This window comes from Pan paniscus, chromosome 3 (assembly GCF_029289425.2).
Source record: "Pan paniscus chromosome 3, NHGRI_mPanPan1-v2.0_pri, whole genome shotgun sequence".
Classification (NCBI taxonomy): Eukaryota; Metazoa; Chordata; class Mammalia; order Primates; family Hominidae; genus Pan; species Pan paniscus.
Genome location: NC_073252.2, coordinates 101,269,841 through 101,293,360, shown reverse-complemented (window position 1 = coordinate 101,293,360; position 23,520 = coordinate 101,269,841). Strand labels below are relative to the sequence as shown.

Here is a 23,520-nt window from a genome sequence, read left to right as displayed (position 1 = left end):
AAATTCCTACAAGGTTGAGTTAGGTTGCTTCATACAGCAGCAAAAGTTGGTGGTAGGATAAAGTGATGAGTTACGATATTTCTTTGGGGGTTCTTTGGAACTTGCTTTCACTTTCAGTTAACTCTCTAAAAGTTTCTTTTAAGATGACAGATTTTCTCAGAAATAGAAAAGTCAAATTACAAACCTGTTTAGAAGAAACTAAAAAATTAACAACAGAAAGTACACTCCAGCAAAGAGCTCCATGTTACGCTATAGCAAGCTCTACTATTAGGTTCCCAGATAAACCCATAGCATTATTATTCTGTGTACCAAGAAAACTCATGATGTTCTTGCACGTTCATTTGCCAAAATATTCAGAAAATAACTTTCAAAAACCAAACCAAATAGTTATGCTTAAAATACTTACTGAAATATAAGCAATAATAAAGTTAAACCAGGATGTTATACTGGTGAGCAGATCTCATACTTCACCAAATTTAATAAATGTTTTATTATAAAAATTCAATGTGTCTTCTTGTACTAGGATGAAGACATTGAAGGCTGTGAAAGTCAAAGGAGGCTCGGCGCAGTGGCTCATGTCTATAATCCCAGCACTTTGGGAGGCCGAGGCGGGCAGATGACCTGAAGTTGGGAGTTCAAGACCAGCCTGACCAACATGGAGAAACCACGTCTCTAGTAAAAATACAAAATTAGATGGGTGTGGTGACATTTGCCTGTAGTCCCAGCTACTCAGGAGGCTGAGGCAGGAGAACCACTTGAACCTGGGAGGCAGAGGTTGTGGTGAGCCAACATCACGCCATTGCACTCCAGCCTGGGCAACAGGAGCGAAACTCTGTCCCCCCACCAAAAAAAAGTAAACAAAATACATGAAATTGTAATCAAAATAGTCATTCTTACCTACCATGGAAATGTAAACTAGGTGCCCTGCTTGTCAATTTGTTCTGCTAATTATGCAATGCCCTTCTTGGATCCTGGAATAAAATGGCATTGTTCTCAATATTACTGGCACGCACGTATTTTAGAGACTTCATATTACCCACAGCTATAAGCCTTTTAAAAATTATATGTTAAGGCTCCTTCTATTTATACTGTAACAAGTACTATTTTCAGGAAAGCAGTTACTTCATAGGTATTTTCAGCTACTTCCTTCAGTACAGAAATAACTTCTTTGGGAAACGATCATCAAGAAAAATAGGGCCTTTTATTACATGTATTCCATTTGTTCCATTTCTTATGAAATCATCAAGATAGTGAAGGCATGGTAACTGTATCAACAGATGCTTCAAAAGGAAGTACATCAAACGTTTTAATAGTTTTGACAAATTAGAGTATAAGGAAAATGAGTTAGAGCCTACTCTTGAAGAGCTCACTGCCTAATAAGGAAGATAAAATACTCATAGTCATAATACTACATATGATGCTACAGGAACTCAGAGGATAAAGAACCAGAAGCTGCTTGGAAGATAATGTCTGACCTCATTCTGGAAAAAAAAATCAGCCACAGAAAGAAGGGGAGGCTGAAATACATCAGTGGAACTACTATGTCACTTACCACTTATACTAATAGTGGTATTACTGTATCTCTTGTGCATCAGTGATTAAATTATACCTGTGTGTACAGGTGTTACCTGGCCCTCTTTGCATCACCTTATGGGAATTGGGGTTTAGAAAACCAACACAAAAATGCAAATACTTTGGCTATGGCTATTGGTTTGATTAGTAAATTTTTCTTCATCCTTGACCCAGAAGTCTTGAGTCTTCCACCAGGATTCATGAAACTGTGGCAGACTAACTTGTTAGCTTTCAAGAGGAGTAAAATTTCAGCCCTTTCAAAGTTCTTCACAGTGACTGTGTCACATATTGTTACATTTTTCTGTATAACAAACAAATACAAAATTTAATGGCTTAAAACAGTAACAACTAAAGATAGACACATACATCAATGAAATGGAATACAGATTCCAGGAATATAACCAGATAAGTAAGATCAAATGACTTTTTTTACAATGGTACACAGGTGATTCAATGGAGTAAAGACAATTTTTTCTACAAATGATGCTGGAACAAATGACTATCCATATGCCCCAAAGTAAATATCAACCTATATCTCACACCTTATATAAAAATTAACACAAAATAGACCGTAAATCTACTTTAAAATGTAAACCTATAAACCTTTAAAAGTAAACGTAGAAGAAAATTTTTGTAACTCTGGGTCATGCCAAGAGTTCTTAGATATTACACCAAAAGTACAATTCATGAAAGAAAAAAATTACAATCTGGGCTTCATAAAAATTATAAACATTTGTTGTGTGTAAGCCACTGTTAAGAGAAAAGCACTGTTAAGAAAAACCACAAACTGAGAGAATATGTTTGCAAACTCTATATTTAGTAAAGGACTTGAATCCAGAATATATTGAGAACTCTCAAGACTCAAAAGTAAGAAAACAATCAAATTTTTTGAAGTGAGCAAACTATCTAAACAGGTACTTCACCAAGAAGAGATATATATATACATATATATATATATATGGCAAATAAGCACATGCAAATATGCTCAACATCGTTAATTATTAAGGAAATGCAAATTAATACCACAATGATATACTACTATATACCTATTAGAATGTCTAGCGGTTTTCTTTAATGACAATACCAAGCTCAAATGAGGATGTGTGAAGCAATTGGAACTCATTCACTACTGGTGGGAATGTAAGGTATAGCCACTTTGGAAAACAGTTTGGCAATCTCTTATAAAATTAAATTTTAGATATTTTATCCAAGAGAAATAAAAAGTGATGTTCACACAAAATCCAGTGTATAAACGTTTCTAGCAGCTATATTCAAAATTTCTAAGCACTGAAAACAAATGTCCCAAATGTCCTTCAGCTGGTGATTGAATAAAACAAACTGTGATAAATCCAAAAAACAGAATCCTACTCACCAATTAAAAGGAACAAAGTATTGATACAATAACACAATGAATCTGAAATCCATTAATGTAAGTGAAAGAAATCAGGCTCAAAAAGCTATAAACTGTAAAATTCCATTTATGTCATTCTGGAGAAGGCAAAAGTAGCACACAAAACAGATCAGTGGTTTCCAAATCTTGGATGTAAGGGAGGGTTGACTACAAACGAGCAGCACAAAAGATTTTGGAGGATGATGGAACTGTTCTGGTGAGTATCACACAATTCCATGTATTTGTCAAACTTCATTAGAACTATACACCAAAGAGACTGAATTTTATTATTTCTCACAATTTAGGGGATCAACTGGAGTTAGTTGGATGCTTCTTTGGCTCTATGCAGCATTAGCCAGGGAAATTTACAAAGCAGCATTGATCAGAAACTGGTCTAACCTGGAAGGTCAAAGAGGCTTCACTCGTGTCTGGCATGTTAGAACTCCTCCATGTGGCCTCGTCATGTGGCTAGCTTGGGCTTGTGAAGTTAGCCCAAGAGATTATAGTGGGAATGAGTCTGCCAGCTCTGGGCCTAAACTTTCAGAGGCCTAGCAGCTTCCATCTTATTCTGCAAAGCCAGCCATCATGTAAGAAATTTAGCTATCCTGAGACTACTGTGCTAGGAAGAAAGAGGACCAGATTAAAGACGAGGGTAAATCGAATCCATCTTTTGATGGGTAGAGTGGTGAATGCACAACAGCGAGGGGAGAAAATCAAAGCAGCCATCTTTGGAGACTACCTAATGCCCAAAGGCACTAAAAATGCCCCAAAGCACTGAAAAATGTCCATTTGGTTCAGAAATTTACTTACTGTGGTGCACATAGATTAATTTTATTAACATGACAGTAGGATTGTAAGCCAAATTATAAGTATATGAAGATTAAATGGAAAACAAAGAAGTGAGACAGTAAATATAATTACTTCATAGACTAAAAGAAAGAAATGAGAAAGGCTTTCAGATACATGCAGGGTAACACAAAGAAAAGCTTTCAAATTATATATATTAAAAAAAAGACCTAAAATATTTATAAACTGAGTGGACAGACCCATCAAGAGAGTTAAAAACAAAAACTACAAGAAAGAATTAAATTTGTAAATGAAAGAAATAAAATAACAAAAGTTAAAAGAAAAGGTAATAAAACATGTTTATAACCTCAAAGTAGGGAAGAATTTCCCAAATGGACAAAAACAAGGACTCTATAAAGAAACCTTACACAAAGGCAATTTAGAAGATGATGACTGACCAAATGGAAATATTTGCTAGATAGGTAATCTGTAATACTTAAAGACTTATAACACGTCAATTAGAAGGACAATCCATATGAAAAAAAACTGGGCAAAGGAGCAAAGGACTACACAGTACAAATGTACAATGCAAAAAATAAAATATAAATATTACCAATAAACAGTGATGAGATGCTCAATCCTACTTGTAATCAGGGAATTGCACATGAAAATAAAATATCTTTTTCCTATAAAATTGACAAAAATTAGAAATATTGATTTGTACCCAGTGATGATGAAGAAATGGGGAAGTGGACACTTACAGACTCTTGGTTGTAATATAATTGGTACAAATTATTTGAGAAGTAATTTGGTAGTACTTGTTATAATTCAAAACAAGCACATCATTTGAGTCGGCATTTTAGCTTCTAGCAATCTAGTTTATGAAAATAAAAGCATAAGTATGGAAAGATATATGCAGATGGATTTTTGTATTATAAGCAATATTGAAAATTAGAAACAATCTAAATATACATAAAGAAATGATTGAGGCCGGGTGTGGTAGCCTACACATGTAATCCCAGCACTTTGGGAGGCCGAGGCAGGTGGATTGCCTGAGGTCAAGAGTTCAAGACCAGCCTGGCCAACATGGCGAAATCCCGTTTCTATTAAAAATACAAAAATTAGCTGGGCATGGTGGCGGGTGCCTGTAATCCCCACTACTGGGGAGGCTGAGGCAGGAGAATCACTTGAACCCGGGAGGCAGAGGTTGCAGTGAGCTGATATCGCACCACTGCACTCCAGCCTGGGTGACAGAGAAAGGCTCCATCTCCAAAAAAAACAAAACAAAAAAAAAACAGAAAAGAAAAGAAAGAAATGATTGAATAAACTATAATGCTGCCATATAATTGAATATTATGCAGCCAATATAAAAGGCAGATCTATATATTGATTTGTTAGTGTAAAAAGCAAATTTTAGATCAATTACAGAATAATTTTATTCTTGAAAATATGAAAACATCTGGTTATTTATCCACATAGATTTATTGCATATATTCAAGAAAGATAAATAAATTTAATTAACATAGATTACCTTAGGGAAGATGAAATTTGATGACTGGGTAAAAGAAGGAACATTCACTAGGCAATTTAGATAATTTTTAAGGTGAAATTACGGATGATTCTTTTTGTTATTTTCTAGCATTTTTCTGAAATAGGAGAGAAAATAACTGCCTGAGCAAGGATGTAGAGGACACTGGAGAGAAAGGAGCCAAGGACATAAATGGAAGGGCTCATCTCAGACACCACAGACACTTCACTCTGGACGTACATGAAAAGAGGGAAGAGTTGGTGAGGATATAGATCAGTAGGAGTGCAGGAGGTAGGGTGGGAAACCTGGAAGTTGAGACATCTTGCCTGATGGTCCTGATTTCTCAATAAAGATGAGGATGAAACCTGGGCTTGAAGAAAGTGGTCAGGATTTGGAAGAATCAATGAAGAAAAGAAGAAAGGATGCTCACCAAGGATGAGGCAGGAAAAGTGCACCCCTGGAATTTTATATAGGCCTAGAAGTGGCCCTTAACTGCAAGACAGGCTGGGAATGTAATCTTGCTTTCTGGCCAGAAAGAAGAGAATAGATTTTGGTGGGCTGCCATCATCCTCTGCCACATTGTGACTATCTTAGATTTTCTTGGTAACACAGATCACTTTTCCTACTCCCTCACAAATCTGTATTCAATTTTACACTCATCCATACTCAATTTGAACAAGTTTCCTTTAAAAAATTTTTTATTTTTTTTTAACTGACAAAAAGTACTTATATTTATGGGGTACAATATGATTGATGTTTTATAGTATGTATATATTGTGGAATGGCTAAATCAAGCTAATTAATATATGCATTACCTCACATATTTTTGTGTGAGTAACTTAAAATCTATTCTCTTAGCAATTCAATTTTCTTTCCTTAATGAAGACATTATAGAATTATTGAAGCTGAAAAAAACCCTTAGAAATTTTCTCATCCAGTTATCTCATTGTATGGATGAGAAAATGGTGACACACAGAGATAAATGATTTTCCAATGTGGCATAGCTTAGAAATAGTCTTTGGACTGACCCAGGCCAGAGCAGTTCCCATGATGCCATACAAATCCCCTGTTACTGTGATTAAAAGGTAAGAAATACTATGTCTGTGATCATTACAAATAGATGTCTCCAAATTAAAAATAAGAATTATGCTTTGAAAATTAGGCATTCTCTCTATTAAACAAAAATTACTCCTATTTAGGCCATAATCCTAAGCAACTTAATGCAGGAACAGAAAATAAAATACTGCATGTTCTTACTTATAAGCAGAGCTAAACATTGACCACACATGGACATAAATATGGGAACAATAGACACTGTGGTCTACTAGAAGGGAGAGAGACGGAGGGAGGAGGGAGTTGAAAAACTACCTATCAGGCACTATGCTCACTATGGATGATATCTATACCCCAAACTTCAGCATCACACAATATTCCCATGTGACAAATCTGCACATGTACTCCCTGTACCTAAAATAAAATTTGAAATAAAAAATTACCCCATTGAAGTTGATTATATGTAATAAGTATATTACTATTAATTTTCTATGAAATGCATTAAAATGAGAGAGAACAGGTGAGTAATTTGAATTGATGTATATTTTTAATATCAGTAGCTTCTCCGAATCCTACAGTTTGCACCATATTCACACTCTTCAAAATACCATTCAAGGCTATGCCATGTTTTGGGAAAGATTACAGTGCCCTCTGCAGCTTCAGCATAAATAACACAGTTGGGGAAAAAAACAGTAATTGAAACATCAACATAAAAGTGTGTGCTATTAATGTGCCTCAGAAATTCACTTTTCTTCCTAAACTGAATGAAAACACTTACATAAAGATCATATTTAAGCACAGTTCACTACAGCATGTATGACAGGTACCTTTTTGTGTAAAAGATATGCAATATAGAAAAAGATGTATATGTGTGCCTATCTGTAAATTATTTTGATGAGAACACTTTAGGAAATGGCACAGTTGCCTCTGGGGAGGTGAAATGACACCTTAGGAGTCAATGTAGGAAGATTTGTTTTTCACTGTGAATCTTCTGTTCATTTGAATCTTTTGATCATATGCAGGTATTAATCTTTCAGGTAAAAAAAAAAAGTTAACAAAAAATTTCGATTGCCTATCAGAGAAATGGTAGGCATCCAAATGTTAAGCCTCTCTTGCCAGAAGTTCCATAACTTTAGATAGGTTATTTAATCTTTATGCTTTCCCTTACCACTCAATTTATTTTTATTTTTATATTTTTTAACTTTTTTTTAGTCAGATTTACTTGATCCATCTCTTTTTTATTAGAACATGTTTATTTCTTTTTTCTCTTTTTGAAATATTTTCTAGATTTAGGGGGTACATCTGTGCATGTCATGCAGTTGTGTTACATGGATATATTGCGTAGTGATGAAATTTGGGTTTTTAGTGTTCCCATAACCCAAATAGTGAACATTGTACCAAATGGTTAGTATTGCATCCCTCAGTCCCCTCACACTCTCCCACCTTTTGGAGTTGCCAGTGTCTATTATTCACTCTATATGTCTGATATGGTTTGGCTGTGTCCCCACCACATCTCATCTTGAATTTTAATCCCCATAATCCCCATGTGTCATGGTAAGGACCTGAAGTGACTGGATCATGGGGATGGTTTCTCTCATGCTGTTCTCTGTTACTGAGTGAGTTCTCAAGAGATCTGATGGTTTTATAAGCGTCTGGCATTTCCCCTGCTCCCACTCACTCTCCTGCCTCCTTGTGGAAAAGGTGCCTGCTTCTGCTTCGCCTTCCACCATGATTGTGTTTTCTGAAGGCTCCCTAGCCATGCAGAACTGTGAATCAATTAAACCTCTTTATAAATCACCCAGTCTCGGGTATTTCTTTATAGCACCATGAGAACAGACTATTACAATGTTCATGTGTACTCATTGATTAACTCTCACTTATAAGTGACAACATGCAGTTTTTGACTTCCTGTTTCTGAGTCATTTCACTTGGGACAATGGCCTCCAGTTCCATGCATGTTGGTTATTATCCTTTTATTTTATTTATTGATTTTTAATTTATTTATTTCATGAATAAGTTCTTTAGTGGTGATTTCTGAGATTTTGGTGCAGCCATCACCCAAGCAGTGTACACTGTACCCAATGTGTAGACTTTCATCTCTCACCCCCTCCCACCCTTTCCCCCAAGTCCCCAAAGTTCATTGTATCATTCTTATGCCTTTGAGTCCTCATAGCTTAGCTCTCACTTATAAGTGAGAACATATGACGTTTGGTTTTCCATTTCTGAGTTACTTCACTTAGAATAATGGTCTCCAATTCCATCCAGGTTGCTGTGAATCCCATTATTTCATTCCTTTTCATGGCTGAGTAGTATTCCATAGTATGTATACACCACAATACTCTGGATTATCTTATTAGAAGCAGCCCTGCCTCTTCACAATTTAGTCATGAAAAAGGATAATCTCTATGAGCTCAGAGCTAGATAACCAAAACAAATCTGAATGAGTAGACTCCATTTTACACACTGATTTATGTCAACTAATTTCTTTAACTTGAGAGAAACTAATATTCATGTGGTTAAAATATTGTTATGAAATAATATAAAATGAAAGGTGAATCTGTTTTCCAACTCAGTCCTTTCCCTCCAAAGAAAGCTAGGTGTAATCTGTGTATCTTTCCAGAAATTATGCCAATAAGTATTTGAGTAATACTTAAGTAATAAGTAATTTTTAATTGAACGTTTACTCTATGCCAAGCATCTTTGTACACACAGGGGACAAGGAGTAAACAAAAACTATGTCACTCTAGTGGGAGGAGACATATATACATAAATTAATACTCATACACATATTATGTCTAAAAGTTACAAGTAATCTTGTAACTAATTTAAGAAGAAGATTTAAGAAATAGAAGTAACATACAATGGAGTTGCTATTTTATAGAGAGAGAGCTATGAGAGGGTGACATTTGAGTAAACACTGGAATCAATGGGAAGGAGGGAAACATGTATATCTGGAGTGAGAGCCTTCCATCCAGACACAGCAGCCGGTGCAAAGGTCTCAAGAGGGGGTTTGTCTGGGATTCAGGAAACTGCCCATGGCCCGTGTGGCTGGAGTGGGGAGAGCAAAGGGGAGGGACAGTGGTAGGAGGTAAGACCAGAGGACAAACAAAGGGCAAGATCATGTGAGGCTTGGGAGACAACTGAAAGACGTTGGATTTTGTTCTGAGAGAAATCAGAGGGTGGGGGTGAAGGTGTGGCACTGGGGGTCTTGAAAGAGGAGTGACATGATCTGACACATTTTCACAGAATCATTCAAATTGCTGTGTTGAGAACAGACTGGCAGTGGGGGTGGGCAAGGGTGGAAACACTGAGATTAGCTCAATGTCAGATGATGATATTTTGGACCAGGTAGCTGAAGCGTAAGTTGTGACAAACTTTCATATTCTGAAATTTTCTCAAGGTGGCCCTGACAGAATTTTCAGGTGAGCAGCTGAGCAGCATGGCTCCAGAGTTTGCACCTGGATAACTGGAAGGATGGACTTGCCAACAACTGAGAAGCAGAAAACTGCTGATTGAGCAGATTTTGAGGGGAAGAGCATGAATTTGGTATTAGACATTTTAAGTTTGCCATATATATTAGACACTCAATATGGGAGAAATTAAGGCATATGTTTGCTGTTAAGACTGGTTTACTAGAGCAGGAGAAAATGACAAGCAGGACAGAGAGTGAGAAGGAGAGGACTGTATCCAGTGCACACATGGAGAGTTTCCAGAGTGGAAAACACACAGATGTTTATAAAGTTACAGTCTGGAAGGCGAGTATGCAAGCACAAATGCACATAGTGAGTAGCCAGGTTGACAGGAACTAGGGCAAAGTCTTTTCTGGAAGCTTCTATTTTCATAGTGAAATAAAGAGTGTCTTGTTTGAAGGAATTAATGAATCCCTTTTTATCCCCTTGCTTAAAACCCTCCATAGGCTTCCCCTCACCCTTGAGAATAAGATCCAAACATTTTATCACAGCCCACAAGGCCCCATGGGGCCTGGACCTGGACCTGCCTACCTCTCTCCATTGCCACAAATGCTTCAGTCACAGGGCCCTCCCCTTTGTGTCTCAGACAGATGACAAGCTCGATCAAGCCTTGGCTTCTTTGACTTACTTGTTCCTCTGTCTGGTACGCCCTTTCTCTTGTCCTCCCAAGTCTGGCTCACTCTTCTCACATAGGTTTCACTTCAAAGGTCACCTCCTCAGGTCTTTCTTGAACATCTCATCTAAAGTAAACCTTCCTCCCAACACATTATTTTACTATATATTTGTTATGTATTGTCTGCTGCTTCCCACAAGAATGTGTTTCATAACAAACTAGCACTCTTAACCCACCTTATCACTCTCTGTCTCCTGATCCTACTAATCATTACATTATGTGTGTGTGTGTGTGTGTGTGTGTGTGTGTAGAGAGAGAGAGAGATTGAGATTTTTCTGTATTACCCATCTCCTCTAAGAGAATAGCAACTCTACAACAACAGGTACTGTGTCTATTCTATTCACTGTTGTGCTTCCTGACCTTAGAACCGTATCTGGCACATAATAGTTGTTCAATGAATATTTCTTGATGAACAATTTGGAAAGTCAGATGAAAAAATTGGATAGAGAGCATATAATAGAGAGCCTGGCATATAGTAAATCTTCAATAAATGTCACCTGCTGTGATGATAAAAAAAGACAGTCATAGCAACGATCATAAGCACAACTATGAAAGGCTGATGATTTCTCTTTACTTGTGAACCAATCTCCTCTTGTCTCATTAGAAATTTTGATTAATCACATCTCCCTTCTCCTTCTTCATAGGTTCCTTGCCTTCAGCTGTCTCATATTTGCCCACAATTAAAACAAAAACAACAGTTAAAATATACCTTCCTTAACTCTGTATTTTCTTACTAGATACAACCAAGTATCTTTACAGTCTAGCAATAAAAAAGAGTTATTTATACTACCTCACAGCTGGTTAACCAAAAAAATCTTGAATGAATAGACTCATTTTTCTTTACTGTTCTTATCTATAAACTAGTTTCTTTAAATTGAAAGAAACTACTTTCATCTAACTCAGTCTACCATCTAACTCAGTCCTCACTCTGCAAGGAAATTAGGCATATTCTGTGTATCTTTCCAGAAATTATGTATGTATATCCAGACATATTCTGTGTACATAACTGTGCACCTTGAATTTCTCTTACTAAATGAAACATCTTGGATAGCTTTCTAAAGTACACATAAAAAGCTAGGCCAGGCACGATGGCTCATGCTTGTAATCCCAGCACTTTGGGAGGCCAAGGCAAGGAGGATTGCTTGAGCCTAGGAGTTCAAGACCTGCCTAGGCAACATTGTGAGACCCCACTCCCTACCCTAATCCCCCCACCACCCCGTCTCTACAAAAAAATTTTAAAATTATCGGGCTTGTGATGTGCCTGTAATCCAAGCTACTCAGGAGGTTAAGGTGGGAACCCCACTTGGGCTGAGGCCAGGAGTTGAGCCTGCAGTGAGCTGTGTTCAGCCTACTGCACTCCAGCCTAGGTGACAAAGCAAGAACTCATGTTTATTAAAAAAAAAAAAAAAAAGAGAGAGAGAGAAGAAAGGGAAAACAAGCATTATTTTTGGGGAAAAATCACTGTATTTAGAATAGCTTTCCCTCTTAGTTAATAAAAGTAACAAACCAGGCCAGGAGCGGTGGCTCACGCCTTTAATCCCAGCACTTTTGGAGACCGAAGCAAGTGGATCACCTGAGGTCAGGACTTTGAGACCAGCCTTGCCAACATGGCGAAGCCCCGTCTCTACTAAAAATACAAAAATTACCTGGGGGTGGTGGCGGGCACCTGTAAGCCCAGCTACTGGGGAGGCTGAGGCAGGAGAATCACTTGAATGCAGGAGGTGGAGGTTGCAATGAGCAGAGATAAGCACCACTGCACTCCAGCCTGGGGTGACAGAGCGAGACTCTGTTTCCAAAAAAAAAGAATAAAAAAAAAGTATCAACCCATTACTCAATGAGTTTTTCAGTCCTCGGTATTTATTTTCCCTAATTCAACCTCTGAGGAAGCCACAGCTAATGGAAACGAGTTACAGAAAGAGAGAAACAGGAGAAAAGCCTAAACTCAGATTTTCTAAGGCGCACAACAGGCTTGTCACGTTTCTGGACTGGACAGTGAGTTTCAACTCTTGCTGTTTAAAGTTTACTTTAAACTGTTGGTGCAGTTTCTTTAAAAGACGGCAATTCTGTTTGGGTAGTGAAAAATATGTATCTCTACCTAGTTTCTTCTACAGGTTCCAAACTTTTTAAGGATGGGGTGAAGGATGACGTTCGCTAGCTTTTGGCAGATAATAGTATTCTGGTATTCCAGGACCACCACTCTCTGCCCACTCCTGGGAGCCCCTCCCTTCGGCCCTCTCCTCCGACTCTCTGCTGGGCCCTTTAAATCCCCTCTCCTGTTTAGCAGTGGTCACGCCGCCCGCCTTGCGTCCCCCGCGCTGCTCCGCACGTGGAATGGCCCATGACGTCACGAGGCCACGGCTCAATCAGATGCGGCGTTTGGGAAATTTTAAATTTAAAGGCGGGGCGGCCTGTGAGCCCTGAAGTGCCGGCCGCGGAGGGTCCTGGCCATTTTCCTGGGACCAGTTCAGCCTGATAGGATGGCGGAGGAAGGAGCCGTGGCCGTCTGCGTGCGAGTGCGGCCGCTGAACAGCAGGTAGGGGGGCCACACCACGGCCCGGTGCCCGCTGGGCCTGCGGCGCCGCCCTGAGCCGGAGGGGCGAGGCCTACGATGTTTCCAGGAGCCGCTGCTTCCCGGCTCTGCTGTCTAGTAACTCGGCTGCTGGCCATCGTTTCAGGGTCTGTAAAGTGACAGGGGAGGATCGGAGATCTAGAAGATACTTTCCAGCTGCGAGATTCACTTAAATTTAACTCAGTCTCGCTGACACACAGACCTTCCCTTCTGTGCTGCTCTGCCTTGCGGCATCTGCTCCTCCCTGCCCCATTCCCCGCCTAGAGAAGTCGTATGGGACCGTGCCTTCCTGGCCCTCATCACAGTTAGTCATTTTACACGTAACTGCTGTCTCCAGACCCCCTGAAGACAAGGACTAGTCTGTCTTGTCACATTACATTCAATCGTCACTCAAGACCATTCTACAAATATTTATCAATTTTTTTTTAGTGCCTTTGTACAACACAGACACTCCCGTCATTGCCCAGTGGCTCTTCCATTCTAATGGGACGAGACAGAAAGTAAAGTTGAAAATGTAGGATGTTAAGTGGTGATATGTAGGTAATAAGTGCTATGGAGAAAAAGCAGGAAGAGGAATAAATGAAATCGGTTTGCTTCATAGCTTCTGGCCCTCGACCCGAAATGCTAACACTTTGTGTGTGTGAGAAATTTTTATTGAACACGGGTTTAATAAATGCAAATATCAAGATCAGGAATTTCCTATTTTTGAGGAGCTCATTATCTAATGCCTTAAACGGCTACATAAAGAAACCATTAGGATACCTTTTGACAAGTGTTATGATGGGCAGGTAGAGAATGCTTGCTAGAGGTGTTATTAGCCCATCAGAGATGAAAGCTTCCCGTGGGGTGAACTGGTGTCAGGAAAGTCTTGACGCTTTTCATGAGTGAAATAATCCCTATGTTACTTAATGGAAAGGGAAGTCAGAGTATTCCAGGCACAGAGAGGTTACATCTGTCATTTGGGGAAGACCTTCAGGTAGACCTTAGGATGTATCTAGGAATTCAGAGGAAAATGGAAGAGAGAAATGAGATGATCTAGGACTCGTGCCCTGCTGAGGATTTCATAAGTTTCCAAAAGGTTTTAAGAATTTTAAGCAAGACAGACATAATCAGAGTTGCATTTTGAATCCATCCCTTCGTTTACCAGTACTGGGGGAGAGGGTGAGAATGAAAGCCTTCACAAGAAAACACTTTTGAGGCGGCAGAAGGTCACTGAAGCTCCATTTAAGAGTTGAATCCTCAAAGATGGACTTTCTGTCATTCTCTTATATTACTATCTTTCAAAATATTCTTTAGAAGGTGAAACCTTTTCAATTATCCCTCCTATGACATGACTTTTATGACTGGTTAAAATGTGGTATTTTTATTCTTTTAGAGAAGAATCACTTGGAGAAACTGCCCAAGTTTACTGGAAAACTGACAATAATGTCATTTATCAAGTTGATGGAAGTAAATCCTTCAATTTTGGTAAGCTTATAATAGCATCAAAAGTTACCTTGTTATCCTTTTGCTATTAAAAGTACAAAAGGCTTATCAATAATATTAGATTTGTCACTAAAGATTAGACTAAGCCTTCTATAAACTGCTTCACTGGAAACAAAATTGTTTATCCATCATGTATTTAAGTAAGGTAACCAATTGGCATTTAAAACAGTTATAATCACAGTTATCTAATTTGCATCTAGGTAGATTCCAGACCCCCATATGCAAACACTATACCTTACTGCCTCTTGAAAGAACATAGAAAAGTTGACTTGTAGTGTATTTTTTGTGTGTGAAAATGAACTCATTTTACCTTAGGGAAGGGTATTTTCAGAGAACCAAAAAGTTGAAAAAAATACTGTGTCTTAAATAGTTGATCATCCTACATTCTGACAGTTTTACTTTTGGGAATAATTACTAATTTGGAATGAAAACACAGTGGACTCATTTGGTTTAACTTCTGTGTTGTTGTTGTTGTTGTTGTTTAGATCGTGTCTTTCATGGTAATGAAACTACCAAAAATGTGTATGAAGAAATAGCAGCACCAATCATCGATTCTGCCATACAAGGCTACAATGGTTTGTATTCACTCAATGCTGCAGAAACATTTTAGTCTTGGGCATCTGTGCAACAAGCATGCATAGTTTTACCCATTATAGGTTTGTTTTTAATCTTTGTGTATGTGTGTTTTGTTTTTTGCAGGTACTATATTTGCCTATGGACAGACTGCTTCAGGAAAAACATATACCATGATGGGTTCAGAAGATCATTTGGGAGTTATACCCAGGGCAATTCATGACATTTTCCAAAAAATTAAGAAGGTAAGTAACTTAACTGGATTTCTAGTACGTACAGGTAAAACTAGTAAAAACTGGGTACCAGTCTTACTGTATTTCTCTTGTAAAGATGAAAGGAAGTAGATTTACAGTTATTGTTTGATTATCCATGGGGAAAGAAGAAAGGCATAGCATAGATTCACTTTTATCTCCACAACTTACTTTATAAAGCTTAAAGTTCTTTTATTCTTTCTCTTGAATTCTGCAACAATAATACTCTCAACAAAAAGTAGGCATTAAGGAACAAGAAAATGTTATCAGAATGGTTAGCTCCACCTAACCATTTAACTATCAGTGATTATAAAGGAACAGTAGAAAGTAGATGTAGGTAAAAAAAGAAGGGAAGCAGAAAGCCAGAATAGGCAACCGAGTTAGTTGGTTTTAAATTAGCATTTTTATTAAAATAAGAACATCTTTTGAGAGGGTTTTATTTTGAGCCTAGAGTTTGAGCCTAGAGTTGGTGTTCTCCCAGCTTTATGGTACTTCACTTTTCATTATTTCTGTAATGATGCTTTTATATTTTTGTGTTTATTATTTTGTCAACAGTAGAACCAAGGGGTTTCTTAGTTTGTTTTACAGACATTTTACCTCTTTAAGCACATGAGCATTTAGCATTAGGTTTTCACAATTGGATGCTTCCTGGTGTTTTTATATAATTTTTTTTCTTCTAGTTTCCTGATAGGGAATTTCTCTTACGTGTATCTTACATGGAAATATACAATGAAACCATTACAGATTTACTCTGTGGCACTCAAAAAATGAAACCTTTAATTATTCGAGAAGATGTCAATGTGAGTAGCAGACTTAAGGGAGCTTTAAAATTGACTGACTTATTGAGATTATTGTTCTTGAATGTTTACCTTTAATTTCTATAGTTTTTAAAGTGTCTCCTATTTCTATAGTATGTGAGGGTTTTTTTGAAGTATTTATATTCATCTTTTAAATAATATGAATAGTTTTAAAATACTGACAGCTCTAATATTTTGGTTTAAGTGTAAAAATAGCAAGTTGGAAGTATCAGGTTAGAATTTGTTGTGCTTTGGTATATGAAATAAATTGTGGGTATTCATAGAATTACTTGTTACATTCCTACAGAATTATGGTTCCATTTGCCACTTTTAACTTTCACAAATGAATTCTATAATAGTTTGCACCTTCTTTTGAAAAGCAAACTTGTGACTTCTAGTTCTCTAATCTTTCCATAATTAAACTTGTTTCAGAGGAATGTGTATGTTGCTGATCTCACAGAAGAAGTTGTATATACATCAGAAATGGCTTTGAAATGGATTACAAAGGGTGAAAGTAAGACTTTATGCTGTATTTCTTTAGAACACTTGTAAAAACTATCTTTTCAATCAAGCACGTTTGGACCTCAAATCATACTTTTTTAAGTTAAAATAAAAATTATTGTGTTTCTATGGATTTTAATATATATGCAGCTGAAATATAACTCATTTTTACAGAGAGCAGGCATTATGGAGAAACAAAAATGAATCAAAGAAGCAGTCGTTCTCATACCATCTTTAGGATGGTAGGTAATTCTCTCTATCTATCTATTAGATCTTTCCAAGTAAGAATGCACTAATTTTTCTACAGCTTGCCTTTTCTATCTAGATTTTGGAAAGTAGAGAGAAGGGTGAACCTTCTAATTGTGAAGGATCTGTTAAGGTATCCCATTTGGTGAGTATTAATGAACCATAATAATGTACTGTATGGGCCAAAACAAAATTTAATTTAGTTGCTGGATGTTTGGTTTAATAAGAACTGTTAACTAAACTAAATGTGGGAGGAAATCTACAAATTGTCTGCTTAGTCTTGTCAGTATCATCAAATTCCTAGCTAAAATGTCGTAGGAAAAATTCAGAGGATCTTTCTTCCTGTTATGTCATGGTTGCCATCTCCTAAAATTTAAATGTCAGGGCTATAGGGTTATAGGAATTGATGTGTTTTCTAACCACTAATGAAGTAGAATTTTTTTCTATACACATTTAACACTTTAGATCATCTTAGAATTTGAGGGTCTTTTTGTAAAATCTCAGCCAATGTAATTTAGACTTATGTGATCAACAAAAATCTAGGTTGGATGGTTAAAAAGTAATCACATTGCTTTAGGTTTTACTTAAGTACAATAATAAAATATATTTTGTATTGTAAACATAGTATTTTAGACTGTAAATCCATTGAGGAGTGATACTGCATTCATCCTGGTAGCCCCAACACATTATACCTATTTTATGTCTAATATAGATTTGCTGAATAAGCGAATATATGCATTATGCAAACATTCCTATATTCCACATTAGTAAACCTTCACTTCCTTCTTGCCACACTAAATTATTGCTGTTTCTTTCTTGCTCCTTTTCTATCCTTTACCATATTGCTTTATTCTGCATTTTTAGGGCCTAAATTCTTTAGCTTGATGTGGGATATGATTTAAGATTATTTGATTAGAAAACTTCAGGGAAAAAAGCAATCTATAATATGTTTATTCATTTTCAGATTTTATAAAATTAGATTATTAATTACTTAATATTCAATCCTAATTTCACCTTAGCTATTTTGCTATAAAATTGTATAACTTATTTTAGTAGACTTTAATCTTGTTTTAATTTAACAATAAAAAACCAAACCCTAACCTCTTTAGTTTTCTCATCCAAGACTGTGATATTTCGTATAATTTTAACTTTTAATAATTTAGCTTTAATACTCTTGGCATATTCAGTGATCTACTTGATGATTTTCCTCATGTTACGTGATGCTCTGTCATTCGTGTTCCATCTGTTCCAACCCTCCAGCCTACCCACTTACTCTAAGAATCTTCTTGGAAAGAAGTCTCTAAAGAGTCATCTCTGTCTCTTTAGAGGTGGCTCTTTTCTGATTATCTCCTGGCCTTGGTGGGATGATAATATCCAGTTTCTCTTAGCTGTACTCCTCTGTTTTCTACCCTGGCTTCTTTTTCCCTACCCTCCTAAAAAAATAATTAAAAAAAAAAAAACTTGGAGGTATTCTGTGACGTTTCTTACTCAAGTTCTTGCTCTCAAATGTTCTGTCATCATTTCCATGTTGATGACTGCCAAATATTTTACCTATAGTCTCTGAATTCTAATTCATGTCTTCCTAAAGATGGTTATAATTGTGTCCCATCATTATCTCAAACTTTAATATGTCTAAAACAAAACTATTTTCTTCCTACCATAGTGAATATTCCTTATTTCCAGTAAAACCAGCATTATCCTAGCTGCCTAAGCTGGAAACCTAAGTCAATTTTGACTCATCTTTTTCTGCCTTTCTCTTTGTCCACTTGTCCCATTTCTTACTGATCCTACCTTTAAACATTTCCATGGGTGCTACACTCATTTACTTTCTCATCTCTCTTGAATTACTATGTCAGTCTCCTGGAACCTTGTCTCCATGACTCTTGTCTTTGTTTCTTGAAGTCATCATAAGGATTTCTAATATACTAACCATTGCTTTTGTATATCACTTCCTGGGGCAAGATTTGGCCACTCTTAACCAATCTAACTTTATTTCCTTCTACTCCACATGAACTCCTCCCTCATAGATTGGGCCTCTGAGTATCTTTGAATATGAATGCTTGTTCTCGTCTTTAACCTTCACTCATGCTGCCTTCATTACCACTTTGCCCTTTTATTATGTATCTGTGTCATCTGTAGTGGACACTGTGCAAGAAAAATTAGCCTCCTTAACTGGTAATACATATTTACCTGCCTAGTCTCAAAAATCTCCACAGAGAGAAATAACGTAAAGCTTTGACTTTCTTTCAAATCACTCACAATATTTACTAAGTCGTTATTGTCTTCTGAGCATGGTGTTGGGCTCTGAGATTAAAAAAACAATAAACAAGACATCCCTTCACTGCTTCTCTTACAAGCAGTCTCCTCTGCCACCTCCCTAACCCAAGCTGGTATTATCTCTCACCCAGATTCCTGCCCCAGCTGCCTGATGGGACTGCCTGCAGCTGCTCTTGCCCCTTCCCAATCCATCCTCCACCCAGTAGTCATAGTGGATCCATTGTGGGAGCCATTGCTGAGCTTTATGCAAGGTTCTCTTTTTTTTCCAGTTTTACGTTTTTATTATTTTTATTTATATTTTTATTATACTTTAAGTTTTAGGGTACATGTGTACAACATGCAGGTTTGTTACATATGTATACATGTGCCATGTTGGTATACTGCACCCATTAACTCGTCATTTACATTAGGTATATCTCCTAATGCTATTCCCCCCTCCCCCCACCCCACAACAGGCCCCGGTATGTGATGTTCCCCTTCCTGTGTCCACGTGTTCTCATTGTTCAGTTCCAACCTATGAGTGAGAACATGCGGTGTTTGGTTTTTTGTCCTTGCGATAGTTTGCTGAGAATGATGGTTTACAGCTTCATCCATGTCCCTACAAAGGACATGAACTCATCATTTTTTATGGCTGCATAGAATTTCATGGTGTATATATGCCACATTTTCTTAATCCAGTCTATCATTGTTGGACATTTGGGTTGGTTCCAAGTCTTTGCTATTGTGAATAGTGCCACAATAAATATACGTGTGCATGTGTCTTTATAGCAGCATGATTTTATAATCCTTTGGGTATATACCCAGTAATGGGATGGCTGGGTCAAATGGTATTTCTAGTTCTAGATCCCTGAGGAATCGCCACACTGTCTTCCACAATGGTTGAAGTAGTTTACAGTCCCACCAACAGTGTAAAAGCATTCCTATTTCTCCACATCCTCTCCAGCACCTGTTGTTCCCTGACTTTTTAACGATTGCCATTCTAACTGGTGTGAGATGGTATCTCATTGTGGTTTTGATTTGCATTTCTCTGATGGCCAGTGATGATGAGCATTTTTTCATGTGTCTTTTGGCTGCATAAATGTCTTCTTTTGAGAAGTGTCTGTTCATATCCTTCGCCCACTTGTTGATGTGGTTGTTTGTTTGTTTTTTTCTAAATTTGTTTGAGTTCTTTATATATTCTGGATATTAGCCCTTTGTCAGATGAGTAGATTGCAAAAATTTTCTCCCTTTCTATAGGTTGCCTGTTCACTCTGATGGTAGTTTCTTTTGCTGTGCAGAAGCTCTTTAGTTTACTTAGATCCCATTTGTCAATTTTGGCTTTTGTTGTCATTGCTTTTGGTGTTTTAGACATGAAGTCCTTGCCCATGCCTATGTCCTCTATGTCCTGAATGGTATCGCCTAGGTTTTCTTCTAGGGTTTTTATGGTTTTAGGTTTCACATTTAAGTCTTTAATCCATCTTGAATTAATTTTTGTATAAGGTGTAAGGAAGGGATCCAGTTTCAGCTTTCTACATATGGCTAGCCAGTTTTCCCAGTACCATTTATTAAATAGGCAATCCTTTCTCCATTTCTTGTTTTTGTCAGGTTTGTCAAAGATCAGATAGTTGTAGATATGTGGCATTATTTCTGAGGGCTCTGTTCCTTTCCATTGGTCTATATCTCTGTTTTGGTACCAGTACCATGCTGTTTTGGTTACTGTAGCCTTGTAGTATAGTTTGAAGTCAGGTAGCATGATGCCTCCAGCTTTGTTCTTTTGGCTTAGGATTGACTTGGCGATGTGGGCTCTTTTTTGGTTCCATATGAACTTTAAAGTAGTTTTTTCCAGTTCTGTGAAGAAAAGTCATTGGTAGCTTGATGGGGATGGCAATGAATCTATAAATTACCTTGGGCAGTATGGCCATTTTCACGATATTGATTCTTCCTACCCATGAGCATGGAATGTTCTTCCATTTGTTTGTATCCTCTTTTATTTCGTTGAGCAGTGGTTTGTAGTTCTCCATGAAGAGGTCCTTCACATCCCTTATAAGTTGGATTCCTAGGTATTTTATTCTCTTTGAAGCAATTGTGAATGGGAGTTCACTCATGATTTGGCTCTCTGTTTGTCTGTTGTTGGTGTATAAGAATGCTTGTGATTTTTGCACATTGATTTTGTATCCTGAGACTTTGCTGAAGTTGCTTATCAGCCTAAGGAGATTTTGGGCTGAGACGATGGGGTTTTCTAGATACACAATCATGTCATCTGCAAACAGGGACAATTTGACTTCCTCTTTTCCTAATTGAATACCCTTTATTTCCTTCTCCTGCCTGATTGCTCTGGCCAGAACTTCCAACACCATGTTGAATAGGAGTGGTGAGAGAGGGCATCCTTGTCTTGTGCCAGTTTTTAAAGGGAATGCTTCGAGTTTTTGCCCATTCAGTATGATATTGGCTGTGGGTTTGTCATAGATAGCTCTTATTACTTTGAAATATGTCCCATCAATACTTAATTTATTGAGAGTTTTTAGCATGAAGTGTTGTTGAATTTTGTTAAAGGCCTTTTCTGCATCTATTGAGATAATCATGTGGTTTTTGTCTTTGGTTCTGTTTATAGGCTGGATTACGTTTATTGATTTTTGTATGTTAAACCAGCCTTGCATCCCAGAGATGAAGCCCACTTGATCATGGTGGATAAGCTTTTTGATATGCTGCTGGATTCGGTTTGCCAGTATTTTATTGAGGATTTTTGCATCAATGTTCATCAGGGGTATTGGTCTGAAATTCTCTTTTGTTGTTGTGTCTCTACCAGGCTTTGGTTTCAGGATGATGCTGGCCTCATAAAATGAGTTAGGGAGGATTCCCTTGTTTTCTATTGATTAGAATAGTTTCAGAAGGAATGGTACCAGCTCCTCCTTGTACCTCTGGTAGAATTCGGCTGTGAATCCATCTGGTCCTGGGCTTTTTTTGGTTGGTAGGCTGTTAATTATTGCCTCAATTTCAGAGTCTGTTTTGGTCTATTCAGAGATTCAACTTCTTCCTGATTTAGTCTTGGGAGGGTGTATGTGTCCAGCAATTTATCCATTTCTTCTAGATTTTCTAGTTTATTTGCATAGAGGTGTTGATAGTATTCTCTGATGGTAGTTTGTATTTCTGTGGGATCGGTGATGATATCCCCTTTATCATTTTTTATTGGGTCTATTTGATTCTTCTCTCTTTTCTTCTTTATTAGTCTTGCTAGCGGTCTATCAATTTTGTTGATCTTTTCAAAAAACCAGCTCCTGGATTCATTGATTTTTTGAAGGGTTTTTTGTGTCTCTGTCTCCTTCAGTTCTGCTCTGATCTTAGTTATTGCTTGCCGTCAACTAGCTTTTGAATGTGTTTGATGTTGCTTTTCTAGTTCTTTTAATTGTGATGTTAGGGTGTCAATTTTAGATCTTTCCTGCTTTCTCTTGTGGGCATTTAGTGCTATAAGTTTCCCTCTACACACTGCTTTAAATGTGTCCCAGAGATTCTGGTATGTTGTGTGTTTGTTCTCGTTGGTTTCAAAGAACATCTTTATTTCTGCCTTCATTTTGTTATGTACCCAGTAGTCATTCAGGAGCAGGTTGTTCAGTTTCCATGCAGTTGAGCGGTTTTGAGTGAGTTTCTTAATCCTGAGTTCTAGTTTGATTGCACTGTGGTCTGAGAGACAGTTTGTTATCATTTCTGTTCTTTTACATTTGCTGAGGAGTGCTTTACTTCCAACTATGTGGTCAATTTTGGAATAAGTGTGATGTGGCGCTGAGAAGAATGTATATTCTGTTGATTTGGGGTGGAGAGTTCTATAGATGTCTATTAGGTCCACTTGGTGCAGAGCTGAGTTCAATTCCTGGATATCTTTGTTAACTTTCTGTCTCGTTGATCTGTCTAACGTTGACAGTGGGATGTTAAAGTCTCCCATTATTAATGTGTGGGAGTCTGAGTCTCTTTGTAGGTCTCTAAGGACTTGCTTTATGAATCTGGGTGCTCCTGTATTGGGTGCATATATATTTAGGATAGTTAGCTCTTCTTGTTGAATTGATCCCTTTACCATTATGTAATGGTCTTTGTCTCTTTTGATCTTTGTTGGTTTAAAGTCTGTTTTATGAGAGACTAGGATTGCAACCCCTGCCTTTTTTTGTTTTCCATTTGCTTGGTAGATCTTCCTCCATCCCTTTATTTTGAGCCTATGTGTGTCTCTGCACATGAGATGGGTTTCCTGAATACAGCACACTGATGGGTCTTGACTATCCAATTTGCCAGTCTGTGTGTTTTAATTGGAACATTTAGCCCATTTACATTTAAAGTTAATATTGTTATGTGTGAATTTGATCCTGTCATTATGATGTTAGCTG

General features: G+C 37.4%; 1 protein-coding gene across 6 annotated transcripts in view; it reads left to right on the top strand.

The window, feature by feature from the left end:
• Nucleotides 1-11,487: 11,487 nt before the first annotated feature.
• Nucleotides 11,488-23,520, top strand: part of CENPE (centromere protein E) — a 94,018-nt gene continuing 81,985 nt past the window's right edge. For 3 of the 6 annotated variants that reach the window (XM_008955348.4, XM_008955346.4, XM_024928658.4), the window contains exons 1-8: nucleotides 11,490-13,005; nucleotides 14,417-14,508; nucleotides 15,012-15,101; nucleotides 15,226-15,344; nucleotides 16,031-16,150; nucleotides 16,580-16,661; nucleotides 16,823-16,890; nucleotides 16,974-17,039. In XM_008955348.4, coding sequence (XP_008953596.4) covers nucleotides 12,950-13,005; nucleotides 14,417-14,508; nucleotides 15,012-15,101; nucleotides 15,226-15,344; nucleotides 16,031-16,150; nucleotides 16,580-16,661; nucleotides 16,823-16,890; nucleotides 16,974-17,039 — 693 coding nt within the window. In that variant the 5' untranslated portion in view covers nucleotides 11,490-12,949. Of the gene's footprint in view, nucleotides 13,006-14,416; nucleotides 14,509-15,011; nucleotides 15,102-15,225; nucleotides 15,345-16,030; nucleotides 16,151-16,579; nucleotides 16,662-16,822; nucleotides 16,891-16,973; nucleotides 17,040-23,520 lie in introns of all 6 variants that reach the window. The other 3 variants (XM_055111680.2, XM_063603852.1, XM_003829965.5) reach the window with 2 other exon arrangements.